General features: G+C 43.4%; 1 protein-coding gene across 2 annotated transcripts in view; it reads right to left on the bottom strand.

The window, feature by feature from the left end:
- usp40 (ubiquitin specific peptidase 40) overlaps positions 1–15,299 on the bottom strand; it is a 194,934-nt gene that overhangs the window by 82,803 nt on the left and 96,832 nt on the right. For both annotated transcript variants that reach the window (XM_038787466.1, XM_038787473.1), the window contains exon 13: positions 5,810–5,981. In XM_038787466.1, coding sequence (XP_038643394.1) covers positions 5,810–5,981 — 172 coding nt within the window. The remainder of the gene's footprint in view (positions 1–5,809; positions 5,982–15,299) is intronic.

Genomic DNA, 15,299 nt, shown 5'->3' with positions numbered 1-15,299 from the left:
GGTGATTGGGAAAGTGAAGGACAGAGGGGGGAATGCGATCTTGGACCCGATGGAGGTTAACGGGGTGTTTAGGGACTTTTACAGCAGGTTATACGAGTCAAAACCCCCAGCCAAGGTGGAGGGGTTGAGCCAGTTTTTGGAGGGATTGGAATTTCCGAGGGTGGAAGAAGAGCTGGTGGAGGGCCTAGGAACCCCAATTGGGCTGGTTGAAGTGGTGGAGGGGCTGGAGGCGATTCAGTCGGGCAAAGCCAGGAGGCCAGATGGGTACCCACTTGAGTTCCATAAAAAGTCCTGGGGCGGTTTAGGTTTGGGCAGGGTTTTGTAGACTGGGTCCGGTAGCTGTACCAGGCACCGGGGACGAGCGGCGGGCAAACCGAGTCAGCTCGGATTATTTTAGGCTGCACCGGGGGACGAGGCAGGGATGCCCACTTTCCCCACTGTTGATTGCTTTGGCCATAGAACCATTGGCGATGGCGATGAGAGCGTCAAAGAACTGGCAGCGGTTATAAGAGGGTGAATGCGGTGATCTCTGGGTTTGTGTGGGCGGATAAGACACCGTGGGTAAAGACGGTGTTGCTGGAGCAGGGTTGAGGGGCTGGCCCTACCACATTTCAGGAACTACCACTGGGCGGTGAACATAGTAATGGTTAGGAAGTGGGTAGTGGGGAAGAGGTCGGTGTGGGAGTAGATGGAGGCAGCCTCATGTAGGGGCACAAGTTACCAGGGCACTGGTAACGGCACCTCTGCTGTTCTCACTGGCTCGATACTCCACAAGCCCGGTAGTAGTGACCTTGAGAGTGTGGGGACAGTGGCAGAAGCAAATGGGAGTGGACGGGGCGTTGGTATGGACACCTATTTGTGATAATCACTGGTTTGCACCGGGAGGGCTGGATGGGGGGTTTCAGAGGCGGCAGCGAGCTGGGATCGAGCGGTTTGGGAACCTGTTTATTGACGACAGCTTTCCGTGCTTGGAGGATTTGGAAAAGGAGTTTGAGCTGCCCGGTGGGAATGGGTTCCGATACTTGCAGGCGAAGGACTTTGCGCGGAGGCAGGTCTCGACGCTTCCGCACCTACCGCCCCAGGAGATGCTGGATAAGGTAGTGTCGAAAATGGGAGTGGAGGAGGGGAAATCGCAGAAATTTATAAAGAACTCTTGGAATGGGAGGGGGCCCCAATCGGGGAGGTGAAGCGAAAGTGGGAGGTGAAGCAAAGTGGGAGGAAAAATTGGGCAGGTAGTTAGAGGCAGGGTTGTGGCAGGATGCCCTGCGTAGAGTCAACGCATCCTCGTCGTGTGCCAGGCTTAGCCTGATACAATTTGAGATGGTCCACAGGGCGCATATGACTGTGGCCCATATGAGCAGGTTCTTTGAAGGAGTGGAGGAATGTGGAGTGCCGCAAATCATGTTTTGGGCCTATCCACAACTTAGAAGATTTTGGCAGGGATTTGCCGATGTCATATCAATGGTATTGAAGGTACGGGTGGTTCCGAGTCCAGAGGTGGCGATTTTTGGTGTGTCGGAAGACTCGGGAGTCCAGGGGGCGAGTAAGGCTGATGTTTTGGCCTTTGCCTCTCTGGTAGCCGAAGACGGAACTTATTGGCGTAATTGGACTCAGAACCTCCGAAATCAGGGGTATGGGTTGGCAACATGACTGGGTTTCTCAGGCTTGAGAAGATCAAGTTCGCCCTGAGAGAATTGATGCCAGGGCTCGCCAGGAGGTGGCAGCCATTTATCGACTTCTTTGGGGAAAATGAAGCTGTGAGCAGAAAGGGAGGAGGGATAAAGGGAAAAAGGGAGGCATGAGGTTGGTTGAGGTGGGAAATAATTAGTAGAAAGGGGAATTAGGGAACGGTGTATGTAAGCCATGTTGGCTGGGTTTGGTTGTTGGGTGGGTGTTATTTGTTTTGTTGTTTTTTCCTCTTGAAAATTGTTAAAATTATATATGCCTTAATAAAATATATATATATATTTTTTTTTAAACAGTCCACTAGCTCATAAATTATTGATTAATTTTTGCATCCATTTAAGACTTTTCTCCCATTCCCTGAAACTCTGCGGTTTAGATTTTAAGCCCCCTGCTATCACCCACCATGCTCCATACATATGGAACTTATTTTGAGCACTGTGGCTTATCCAATTCACTCTTCTACTGACTCTCACCACACCTTCAAATTGTTTAAATTGGCTAGAAGAACTAAAGGTGCCTATAATCTACGACCTATCCCAAATTTCAGAAGAGCAAATTTCACTAAAATGGAAGACAATTTTGAACAATTTGGTAATTGCCAAATCTAACGAGTGGTGATGACAGAAGTAAAGAAAAAAAATTGTTGAAGATAAACCAGTCCCAAGTCCAAAGATGTCCAAAGGTATGCATGTTGGTGGATTGGCTGTGCTAAATTTCCTCCTTAGTGTCCAAAAGGTTATGTAGGATTCCGGGAATAAGGCGTGATCGTGGGACTGGCTGGGGTGCTCTTTCAGAGGGTCAGTACAGACTTGATGGGCCAAATGACCTCTTTTTGCAGTGTAGGGATTCTATGATTCTAAGTCAAAGGAAATGAATGTGTTAGTCCATACATATTTAAAGCTTTATGAACAATGGCCAATGTTCAATGGTGAATCAATGATTCAAGCACTTGGGCAGTCAGTTGCATCCATTCATTGATTGTAAGATGCATTCATTTATTTGTTATAAGATGCATTCAATCATTATAAGATGAGAGATATTATTTTGTTCTTGTTCACAAAACTGGTCAGGTTTTATTTGGATTACTGTGCCCAGTTTTAGTCTCCTCATGATGATGGAGATATTTTGAAAAGGGTACTCCGTAGGGCCACGACACTAATTCCCAGTGTAAAGCTTCTTAGTTATCTAGATAGACGAAGAGAGCTGGGACTCTACACTTTAGATAAACATTTAAGTTAAGGCTGATTTGATTAAGGTTTATAAAACGATGAAGGGGCTAGTTTGCTCCAATTAAATACATTAGGGTGAACTGGGGGAAGGAAGTGTCTCAATTTTAAATTATTTAAAGCAAGATCTAGATTAAACATCAGGAGATGGTTCTTTTACCAGATAATAAGCACATCTGGAATATACTACCATATCTTACAGTTGTCAGCAATTTACAGGTCTCCTTCAAGCGAGATCCAGACCTGTTTTTGACTGGAGTGGACATAATAATAATAATCTTTATTAGTGTCACAAGTAGGCTTACATTAACACTGCAATGAAGTTACTGTGAAAAGCTCCTAGTCGCCACAGTCCGGTACCTCTTCGGGTACACAGACAATTCAACTAACAGCACGTCTTTCAGGATTTGTGGGAGGAAACCGGAGCACCCGGAGGAAACCCACACAGACACAGGGCAGACACAGAAACGTGTAGACTCCGCAGTGACCCAAGCCGGGAATCGAACCTGGGACCCTGGAGATGTGAAGTAGCAGTGCTAACAACTGTGCTACCATGCCACCCACATCACGTCTTTAAGGTGGGTAAGCATAGGGCAATTAGGGCCAGAATGATCTCTTGGACTAATTTTGATTGCTTAGGTGGGTTGGAGAGGGATTTCTCAGATTAATTTTCCCAAACTGCCCTGGATTTTTTAAATTCTTGTTTCTCACCTCTCGAGTCAGAAGGTGTTGGGTTCAAATCACACTGCAGGAATTTGTGCACAAAATTTGCCTTCTGAAGCAGATGTAGAAAATTCCATGGCACCATTTGAAAGAAGATCAGGGGGATTCTCATCACTATCCTGACCAACATTTATCCCTCAGTTATCATTGCCTGTGCTAGGGCAGCACGGTGGCCTAGTGGTTAGCACAACCGCCTCACGGCGCTGAGGTCCCAGGTTCGATCCCGGCTCTGGGTCACTGTCCGTGTAGAGTTTGCACATTCTCCCCGTGTCTGTGTGGGTTTCGCCCCCACAACCCAAAAATGTGCAGAGTAGATGGATTGGCCATGCTAAATTGCCCCTTAATAGAAAAAATAATTGGGTAATCTAAATTTTTTTTTTTAAATCATTGCCTGTGCTTACACTTTACAGGAGCTATCCAATTAGTTCTAGTTCTTTGCTCTTTCCTCATAGCCCTGCAAATTTCTCCTTTTTGTATATACTCAATTCCTGTCAGAAAGTTGAGTTGAGGGCAGGATTCCGAGACCGGAAACTCCTGCTTGAGGTCCCAGGACCTCTGTTTAGTTACATGTACTGGATTATTTAGTGATGGTCCTTCTAATCTGTTATAGTCCAACTTCAGTGTCCTGAAAATCTGTTGAGCACCACTGTTATGTCACTGATGTAAACCTTCTGCTTGCACTATTTTAACAGAATTATAATTTATAAACAGATTTTCACAGATAGCCTATCCCTTGTCTTAGACCTTGCTGTACGTAAATTGTTGCAGCATTTCCTGCATTGCGACAATGACTACACTTCAATGTAATACTTCATTGGCTATTAAAATATTTTGAACTGTGCTGCAAACAAATGATGTATATAAATGCCAGTCTTCCTCCTTTCATATCACTATAATCAATATTAAGTGTCCTTCTACTCACTATGACCAATACTACAGATCATCTACTAGTTACTCTAATAAATCTTCATAAAATCAATCTGCAACAATAATCTGATTTCATTCACTTATCTATGATGACGTGCTTTAGCTGGAGTCATTACTCCTGTGCACATTGTGAGTTCAAAGGCAATTGTTTTCTGTCATTTTTGTTAACCTTAATGTCTACATTAATTAACCTCTGTTTAGTTACATGCACTGGATTATGTGGTCCTTCTAATCTGTTATAGTCAAACTTCGCAGTGGTCCTGAAAATCTGCTGAGCACCAGTTATGGCACTGATGGAAACCTCCTGCTTGCAATATATTAACAGAATTATTAACCTGTGTGAAATAGTGACTTGAAAAAAGCATCCTACGGAATTTCAACTATGAAGAACTTGATTTTGCCCCTTCCTAATTAAAAAAAATATACTTCAATGTCAGAACCAGAGGATTTAAGATAATTGGCAAAAACAAATCCAGGAAGGGTAGATCATTTTTTCATACACTGAGTTGATAAGAGTGCCAAAAAGGTATGTAGAAGCGGATTCAGGGGTAAATGTTCCGGTCCCGCTCTCCGCGGGAATCGCCATGAGCAGGACAGACAATTTTACGAATCACTTAGAGATCCATTGACCTTGGGCAGGAATTTCTGGTCTCAGAATCCTGCCCTCAACCCAACTTTGACGGGAATTCAGTACATACAAAAAGGAGAAATTTGAAGGGCTACGGGGAAAGAGAAGAGAACTAGAACTATTTGGATAGCTCCCAGAAAGAGCAAGCACAGGCAATGATAAGCAGGATAGTGTCCTTGTCTGCTGTATTATTCTATGTGAATTTAGCAAAGCAGTGGTTTATAACAAATAGGTTACAGCTTTGGGGTGATATGGTGGCACAGTAGTTAGCATTGCTGCCTTACAGCGTCAGGGACCCGGGTTCAATTCCCGGCTTGGGTCACTATCTGTGTGGACTTTGTACATTCTCCCCATGTCTGCTTGGGTTTCCTCTGTGTGCTCCGGTTTCCTCCCACTGTCCAAAGATGTGCAGGTTAGATGGATTAGCCATGCTAAATTTCCCCTAGTGTCCAAAAGGTTAGGTTAGGTGGGGTTACTGGGTTATGGGGTAGGGTGGGGATGTGGGAGCTCTTTCAGAGTGTTGGTACAGATTTGATGGGCCAAATGGCCTTCTTCTGCACTGTAGTGATTCTATTCTATGATACATCATATTGGCATTAGCCCAATATTCTGCACTTACCTGAAAAATAGCCTGTCTGAGATCACCAAGCGTTTTCCTCCTATCAATGGTTATTGTCAACACACTGTCTTTCTGGGAGGAAGCTGGGTGAAGGGCACCATTTTCAAACTTATATTCAGGCCCCAGGTGAAGATGGACTTCAATGAGATTGGCTGCAGAATCAAACTCTGCCCTGGATTTGAAATGAAAAAACATGTCAGTCTTTTTTTTTGAAATGCAAGGAATCAAGTTTTGCATCGTAAACCACATTCCTTCAGATCTGCTGGAAAGCTGATTGAATTCATTTGATGCAAAGACAGGAATGTCAGTGGGGAATGAAATCCATGGATCACACATGGCCTGTATCAGAACAGAACTAAACAGTCTCATTTATGCACACAATATATTTGTTAGCAACAAAGTTCATGGGATTAAATGGACAGTGAGCACATAGACTTTTTAAAATATATTTAAAGACAGAAAGTAGAAAGTAGTGACAAACAACTGTTTATATGTTCGTATCAGTGATGTTCCCCAGAAATCAGTTTTAGGACCACTGTTCTCTTTGAATTATATTAATGACCTGGACTTGGACATAGAGGGAATAATGTGCAGATGATATGAAATTCCAAAATGCAGTCAACAACAAAGAGGGTAGTAACAGGCACCAGGAGAATATAGATCGACTGGAAAAATGGGCAGATGTAAGACAGATGAAATATAATACACAGAATTAGGAAGAGGAGAGACAATATGAAATAAATCATACATTTTTAAAGGGGGTGCAGGTAAATTGAAACCTGGGACACACTGATTTGAAATTAGCAGTTGACTGGACTGGTTGAGAAGGCTGCTTTAAAAAAGTATGTAGGATCATTGGCTTTGTTAATAGGGAGATAGAGTACAAAATCAAGGAAGTTACGTTAAACCTTTGTAAATCAGCCAGAATTGGGCGTTCCATTCTGGGCACACTACTTTCAGAAAGATCTACCATGGATGAGGGCCTTTAGTTATGTGCAGAGACTGCAAAAGCTAATGTTATTCTCCTTCGAGCAGAAAAGATTAAGACATTTCTTAGCAGTGTTCAAAATTATGAACTGTTTTGGCAAGAATAAATAAGCAGAAACTGTTTGCAGTGGCAGAAAGGTCAGTAACCAGAGGACACAGGTTTACGGTGACTGGCAAAATAATCTGAAAGATCATGAGTAAAAGGTTTTTTGATTGGATTGGATTTGTTTATTGTCACGTGTACCGAGGTAGAGTGAAAAGTATTTTTCTGCGAGCAGCTCAAACAGATCATTTGGTACATGAAAAGAAAATGAAAATACATAATAGGGCAACACAAGGTAACTACATAACACCGGCATCGGGTGAAGCGTACAGGGGTGTAGTGTTAATCAGGTCAGTCAGCAAGAGGGTCGTTTAGGAGTCTGGTAACAGTGGGGAAGAAGCTGTTTTTGAATCTGTTCGTGCGTGTTCTCAGACTTTCTATCTCCTGCCCAATGGAAGAAGCTGGAAGAGTGAGTAAGCCGGGTGGGAGGAGTCTTTGATTATGCTGCCCGCTTTCCCCAGGCAGCGGGAGGTGTAGATGGAGTCAATGGATGGGAGGCAGGTTCGTGTGATGGATGGGCTGTGTTCACGACTCTCTGAAGTTTCTTGCGGTCTTGGGTCGAGCAGTTACCATACCAGGCTGTGATGCAACCAGATAGGATGCTTTCTATGGTGCATCTGTAAAAGTTGGGAAGAGTCAGTGTGGACATGCCGAATTTCCTTAGTTTCCTGAGGAAGTAGAGGCACTGTTGTGCTTTCTTGGTGGTAGAGTCGACATGGGTGTACCAGGACAGATTTTTGGTGATGTGCACTCCTAAGAATTTGAAGCTGTTAACCATCTCCACCTTGGCTCCGTTGATGCAGACAGGGGTGTGTACAGTACTTTGCTTCCTGAAGTCAATGACCAGCTCTTTAGTTTTGCTGGCCTTGAGGGATAGATTGTTGTCATTGCTCCACTCCACTAGGTTCTCTATCTCCCTCCCGTATTCTGATTCGTCGTTATTCGAGATCCGACCCACTATGGTCGTGTCGTCAGCAAACGTTTAGATGGAGTTAGAATCAAATTTTGCCACACAGTCGTGCATGCACAAGGAATATAGTAGGGGGCTAAGTACACAGCTTTGCGAGGCCCCGGTTTTGAGGACTATTGTGGAGGCGGTGTTATAAGACCATAAGGCATAGGAGCAGAATTAGGCCACTTAGCCCATCGAGTCTGCTCTGCCATTCAATCATGGCTGATATTTTCTCATCCCCATTCTCCTGCCTTCTCCCCATAACCCCTGATCCCCTTATTAACCTATCTATCTCTGTCTTAAAGACACTCAGTGAATTGGCCTCCACAGCCTTATGCAGCAGAGTTCCACAGATTCACCATCCTCTGGCTGAAGAAATTCCTCCTCATCTGTTTTAAAGGATCGTCCCTTTAATCTAAGATGGTGTCCTCTGGTTCTAGTTTTTCCTACAAGTGGAAACATTCTCTCCACGTCCACTTATCCAGGCCTCGCAGTATCTTGCACGTTTCAATAAGATCCCCTCTCATCCTTCCAAACTCCGAGTTCGGACCCAGAGTCCTCAAACGTTCCTCATACGACAAGTTCTTCATTCCGGAGATCATTTTTGTGAACCTCCTCTGGACACTTTCCAAGGCCAGCATATCCTTCCTTAGATATGGGGCCCAAAACTGCTCACAATACTCCAAATGGGGTCTGACTAGAGCCTTACACAGCCTCAGAAGTACATCCCTGGTCTTATATTCTAGCCCTCTCGACATGAATGCTATCATTGCATTTGCCTTCTTAACTGCCAACTGAACCTGCAATTAACCTCAAGAGAATCGTGAACAAGGACTCCCAAGTCCCTTTGTGCTTCTGATTTTCTAAGTATTTCCCCATTTAGAATATAGTCTATGCCTAAATTCCTCCTTCCAAACTGCATAACCTCACACTTTTCCACATTGTATTTCATTTGCCACTTCAATGCCCACTCTCCTAGCCTGTCCAAATCCTTCTACAGCCCCCTTGCTTCCTCAATACTACCTGTCACTCTACAGATCTTTGTATCATCTGCAAACTTAGCAACAGTGCCTTTAGTACCTTCTTCCAGATCATTAATGTATGTTGTAAAAAGTTGTGGTCCCAGCACAGACCCCTGAGGCACACCACTAGTCATCCTGAAAAAGACCCCTTTGTTCCCACTCTTTGCCTTCTGCCAGTCAGCCAATCCTCTATCCATGCCAGGATCTTAATCCTGAACACCATGAGCTCTTAACTTATTTAACAGTCTACTATGCGGCAACTTGTCAAAGGCCTTCTGGAAATCTAAATAAATCGTGTCCACTGGTTCTCCTGGAGCTCTGGCATCCCACTGGTGTCTTCCACAGTGAAGACTGATGCAAAGTAACCATTCAGTTTGTTTCTTATTATTACTTCTCCAGCCACATTTTCTAGTGGTCCAATGTCTATTTTTGCCTCTCTCTTACCTTTTATGTATTGAAAAAACGTCTTCCTATCTTCCTTTATATTACTAGCTAGCTTGCACTCTTACTTCATCTTCTCCCCCTTATTGCTTTTTTAGTTGTCCTCTGCTCACTTTTAAAAGCTTCCCAATCCTCTGGTTTCCCACTAATCCTCAGCACTTTGTATGTTTTTTCTTTAGCCTTTATGCTGTCCTTGACATCCCTCATCAGCCATGGATGCCTTGTCCTCCCCTTAGCATGTTATTCTTACTGATTACTGATTTCTGAACAGCAATTCGGAATGCAGTGCCTGAAAGAGTGGCTCAGAGTCAATCGTAATGTTCCAAAAATAATTGGGTAGGTACTTGAAGGAAATTAAAAAATTACAGGGAATGAGGAAAAAACAAGGCAGTGGGGTTAATTAAATAGCTTTACCAAAGAGGTGGCAAAGACACAAATAGGCAAAATGGCCTCCTCCTGTAATGTATCATTTTATGATCCCCCATAAAGTCCTTTATCTTGTTTGTTCAGGTTTGAATACAATTGTGAACAACCGATATTCTGTACTCCAGTGTCAACGTGCACAATATGTTGCTGTGCTATGGAAAACCCAACAGGATACAGATTTCACAGCTTCTACCTGCATGACACGATACAATTTGTGCTTTCTGGCTATTCTGCCTGTTTTGCCCAACTAGAAAAGACAACAAGCTCAACCGGAAATTTTGAGGACCGAACTTGACTTACAAAATTCCTATTGATCTAATATGATTTGCTATCAACTATGTACCAAGTGAAAGCACTTATTTTAGTTGCAGCATGTTAATCAGGATTAGACATTTAGCTTCCAGTGCTAGAAGTAAAAAAAAATGAGCATTAATGATCTGATAAACCAAATTAGAGGGGCTCCAGCTGCACTGTGAACAGCCTGCAAGATAATGTCTGAATATCTGTATGTACGGATAACAGGCTGAATTATTTGAATATACCCTATTAATCCCTTTTCTGTTGTGCCTTCTGCTAGGACATATCTGAAGTTCTTATTCCATGTAAAGATTGAACTGTACTTGCAATGCTGTTGCTATTAGAAGCAACATCAAAGCATAGTTTTCACCAACACTGTGTCCAGGACTCTCAGTGTTGCATCACAGAATCGTAAGTACACGTGGCTAGTAGAGGAGTGTTCTTCAAACTTTTTTTACAGGGGACCTATTTTTACCAACCAGCCAACCTTCGGGACCCAACCCGGCCAACCTTGGCGACCCACGCCGGTCAACCTGCGAGACCCACCATTTTCTCTTCCCGTGTTTGCTGCTGACAAAAATGGAGGAAATGGTTTTGCGTCCCTTTGGCCCTCGTACACGCTCCTCCAATGGAACCTGTTGGATGAAGGGGAAGCCTTCCGGTGTCGAAACGTATGGAGTCTCCATCTGCCCAAAGTTCTGAATTTTTATCCTGTAAAATTTTGTCAAATAAACCCCCCCCCCCGAACTTGTAACAAAAATAAAAATAAAATGAATAAAATAAATGAAAAAAATAAAAATTAAATGAATAAAATAAATGAATAAACCCCCCTGAACTTGTAAAACGAAAAGCTGCGCACCGTTAAAAAAAAAGCGGTCGCACTGCGCATGCGTGCCCAATCATCGGCGCGCATGTGCGAAACTATGTTTTGTCACGCATGCGCAGTGCGGCCGCATTTATTTTTACATGTTCGCAGCCATTTTGAAGGCCGCTTGCAGCCGGCTTCTGCGGTTCTTGCGCACAGATTTGCGCGGTCAGGAGTGCTGCAACGGGCGACTCCGCAACCCTCCCGACACCCGCCCGCGGGTCGAGCCCCTGAGTTTGACAATGCCTGTAGTAGAGTGTTCAACCTGTACCTGCACAGCCTTCGACAATGAATTCAACAATCGCAGAGCCCTCAGTAACCCCCATTTTGTTTGCTTTTCTTTACATTTTGTAATTTCATTCTTGCTTCTCTCGTTTTTGCTTTTGAATGGTGGCTATTTATCATTCTGCCATTAACATTTCCTCTAGGCACATCTTTTGTTTTTTTGTGCATTGCCATTCCCTTTGGCCTTACACTGCCAACTCTTTTTTTATTTAATCTCTTCTGTCTCCACCATATCACAAACATTCTTTCATGTTCTTTTTCCAGCGGAGTATTTCCAGCATCTTGTGTTTTTATTTCAGCAAAATCTTAGGACTGTTTCAGTACAGTTTTGACTTTCAGAAATTATTTCCCTGAATAATGTATTAAAAATTATGGCTGAAATTAAATCTGTTCAAAATCAGGAATATTCAGGTTTAATTGCGAAATAAATGTTTTTTCGAAAACATATGATTTAATAATCTCTTTAATAATCTTTATTGTCACAAGTAGGCTTACACTAACACTGCAATGAAGTTACTGTGAAAAGCCCCTAGTCGCCACATTGCGGCACCTGTTCGGGTACACAGAGGGAGAATTCAGAATGTCCAAATTACCTAACAGCACGTCTTTCAGGACTTGTGGGAGGAAACCGGAGCACCCGGAGAAAACCCACGCAGACACAGGGAGAATGTGCAGACTCCACAGACAGTGACCCAAGCGGGAATCAAACCTGGGACCCTGGAAGCAACAGTGCTAACCACTGTGTTACCATACTAAATTGCAGAGTCGGGGATTATTTCTTATAAAGAATTAATCTTTCAGGGTGCATTTAGCACACTTCAACTCGTTAAACCCCAAAAAGGAGAGGTTTATTTGTCAACTGAGTGGCCAAGAAATTTGGTCCAACTGTCAAACGGGAGTTAGTGTGCTGCTCTCTTTCTATATGGAAGAAACTTTAGCAATAGAGTTTCTAAAATTAAAAATAACACTGAATTAAATTCCCTTTCTTTGCGCTGCAGATCAGTTCCCAGAATATGCATGGATCATGAAGTTGCAAACATGTACAAACACCACTTTTAAGTGGAAACTGAATGGCTGTGCAGGGGAGGAAGAAGTGTTTAGTCATGATGCTTTCAGCCTTTATGATGTTAAATAGGCTTTATGGACCACCTGGTCTTTTCCTGTCAGTCAATTTTTGTATGTTTGTAAAAGGTAAACTGAGATCAAGAAGACTATGATGGGGATATTCTTTCACTACAAAAATTGAGGGAAATAAGCTGACCTCTCAGCTATTGATTACTGTGTTGCCTTGATATTCAGCAGGGGTTAGTTTAGAGTTATGAAAAGGCTGGGCCTACTTATTAACTGCGGCCGGGATATGGTGCTTGAATGATTTTATACCAATATACAACTGTATGGCCACAATTACATCTGAATTTTTACCCCAGTAAAAAATAGGAGCAGGAGTACATAGAACATAGAACGATACAGCGCAGTACAGGCCCTTCGGCCCTCGATGTTGCACCGACATGGAAAAAAAAACTAAAGGCCATCTAACCTGCACTATGCCCTTATCATCCATATGCTTATCCAATAAACTTTTAAATGCCCTCAATGTTGGCGAGTTCACTACTGTTGCAGGTAGGGCATTGCACGGCCTCACCACTCTTTGCATAAAAAACCCACCTCTGACCTCTGTCCTATATCTATTACCCCTCAATTTAAGGCTATGTCCCCTCGTGCTAGCCACCACCATCCGCGGGAGAAGGCTCTCGCTGTCCACCCTATCTAACCCTCTGATCATTTTGTATGCCTCTATTAAGTCACCTCGTAACCTTCTTCTCTCTAACGAAAACAACCTCAAGTCCATCAGCCTTTCCTCATAAGATTTTCCCTCCATACCAGGCAACATCCTGGTAAATCTCCTCTGCATCCGTTCCAAAGCTTCCACGTCCTTCCTAAAATGAGGCGACCAGAACTGTACGCAATACTCCAAATGCGGCCGTACTAGAGTTTTGTACAACTGCAACATGACCTCATGGCTCCGGAACTCAATCCCTCTACCAATAAAGGCCAACACACCATAGGTCTTCTTCACAACCCTATCAACCTGGGTGGCAACTTTCAGGGATCTATGTACATGGACACCGAGATCCCTCTGCTCATCCACACTACCAAGAATTTTACCATTAGCCAAATATTCCGCATTCCTGTTATTCTTTCCAAAGTGAATCACCTCACACTTCTCCACATTAAACTCCATTTGCCACCTCTCAGCCCAGCTCTGCAGCTTATCTATGTCCCTCTGTAACCTGCAACATCCTTCCGCACTGTCTACAACTCCACCGACTTTAGTGTCGTCTGCAAATTTACTCACCCATCCTTCTGCGCCCTCCTCTAGGTCATTTATAAAAATGACAAACAGCAACGGCCCCAGAACAGATCCTTGTGGTACGCCACTCGTAACTGAACTCCATTCTGAACATTTCCCATCAACTACCACTCTCTGTCTTCTTTCAACTAGCCAATTTCTGATCCACATCTCTAAATCACCCTCAATCCCCAGCCTCCGTATTTTCTGCAATAGCCGACCGTGGGGAACCTTATCAAACGCTTTACTGAAATCCATATACACCACATCAACTGCTCGACCCTCGTCTACCTGTTCAGTCACCTTCTCAAAGAACTCGATAAGGTTTGTGAGGCATGGCCTACCCTTCACAAAACCATGCTGACTATCCCTAATCATATTATTCCTATCTAGATGATTATAAATCGTATCTTTTATAATCCTCTCCAAGACCTTACCCACCACAGGCGTTAGGCTCACCGGCCTATAGTTACCGGGGTTATCTCTACTCCCCTTCTTGAACAAAGGGACCACATTTGCTATCCTCCAGTCCTCTGGCACTATTCCTGTAGCCAATGATGACCTAAAAATCAAAGCCAAAGGCTCAGCAATCTCTTCCCTGGCTTCCCAGAGAATCCTAGGATAAATCCCATCCGGCCCCGGGGACTTATCTATTTTCACCTTGTCCAGAATTGCCAACACTTCTTCCCTACGCACCTCAATGCCATCTATTCTAATAGCCTGGGTCTCAGCATTCTCCTCCACAATATTATCTTTTTCTTGAGTGAATACTGACAAAAAGTATTCATTTAGTATCTCGCTTATCTCCTCAGCCTCCACACACAACTTCCCACCACTGTCCTTGACTGGCCCTACTCTTACCCTAGTCATTCTTTTATTCCTGACATACCTATAGAAAGCTTTTGGGTTTTCCTTGATCCTACCTGCCAAAGACTTCTCATGTCCCCTCCTTGCTCGTCTCAGCTCTCTCTTTAGATCCTTCCAGGCGGCCTCTCAAGCCTGCTTCACCATTCAATGCAATCATGGCTAACCTTCAGCCTCATGTCCACTTTTCCACCCACTCTCCATATCCCTTGGCACCTCACAAAAACCTGTCCATCTCAGCTTTGTCTTTGCTAAATGTGGAGAATCCACAACCCTCTGGAATAGAAAATTCCAAAGGCTCATAAATCTGAGTGAAAACGTTTCTCATCCGAAATGATCAACACTTTATCCTGACACTGCACCCCATTTTTTTAAGATTAGACATTGTGGTCTAAAGGTGTCCAGCATCACATGAAACTGGATATAGCTTTGTTTCTAGCTCGGCTGTGCCTTGCACAACAGGTCTAGACCCATGGGAATTGTGCTCATTATAAAGCATTGGCATTTCTGTTAGTCCCCCATTTGTATTCTTGAGTTCTAGCAAAGTTCCAAATAATTACCATTGTTGAAGACAGATTTTTCTGAATTTATCCATGTTTCAGGCTCCAATATCTTTCCTCCCTACCTGATATTTCCTTATTGATATCAATAAAATATAGCTTGATAAAACATCTAAAAGTAGATTGATTTCTAAACTGTTCAGAGAAATGACTTCAATGTCTCTTAGAGATAGTAGATCCTGGTTGGATCTGCAGTGATCAGCATACTCACGGTTGGAATAGTGCCAACATGCCTTAATGCATACTTTTTGTCTTCTAAAAACAAGCGATGTGGAACTGGCTTCAGCTTTTAACCTTTATCTCATACTTAAAAGGTAAAGATTTCTAGTGAACCTTAA

Source organism: Scyliorhinus canicula, chromosome 2 (genome assembly GCF_902713615.1).
Source record: "Scyliorhinus canicula chromosome 2, sScyCan1.1, whole genome shotgun sequence".
NCBI lineage: Eukaryota > Metazoa > Chordata > Chondrichthyes > Carcharhiniformes > Scyliorhinidae > Scyliorhinus > Scyliorhinus canicula.
Note: the sequence above shows the minus strand (reverse complement) of the source record. Positions and strands in the feature narration are given on the sequence as shown.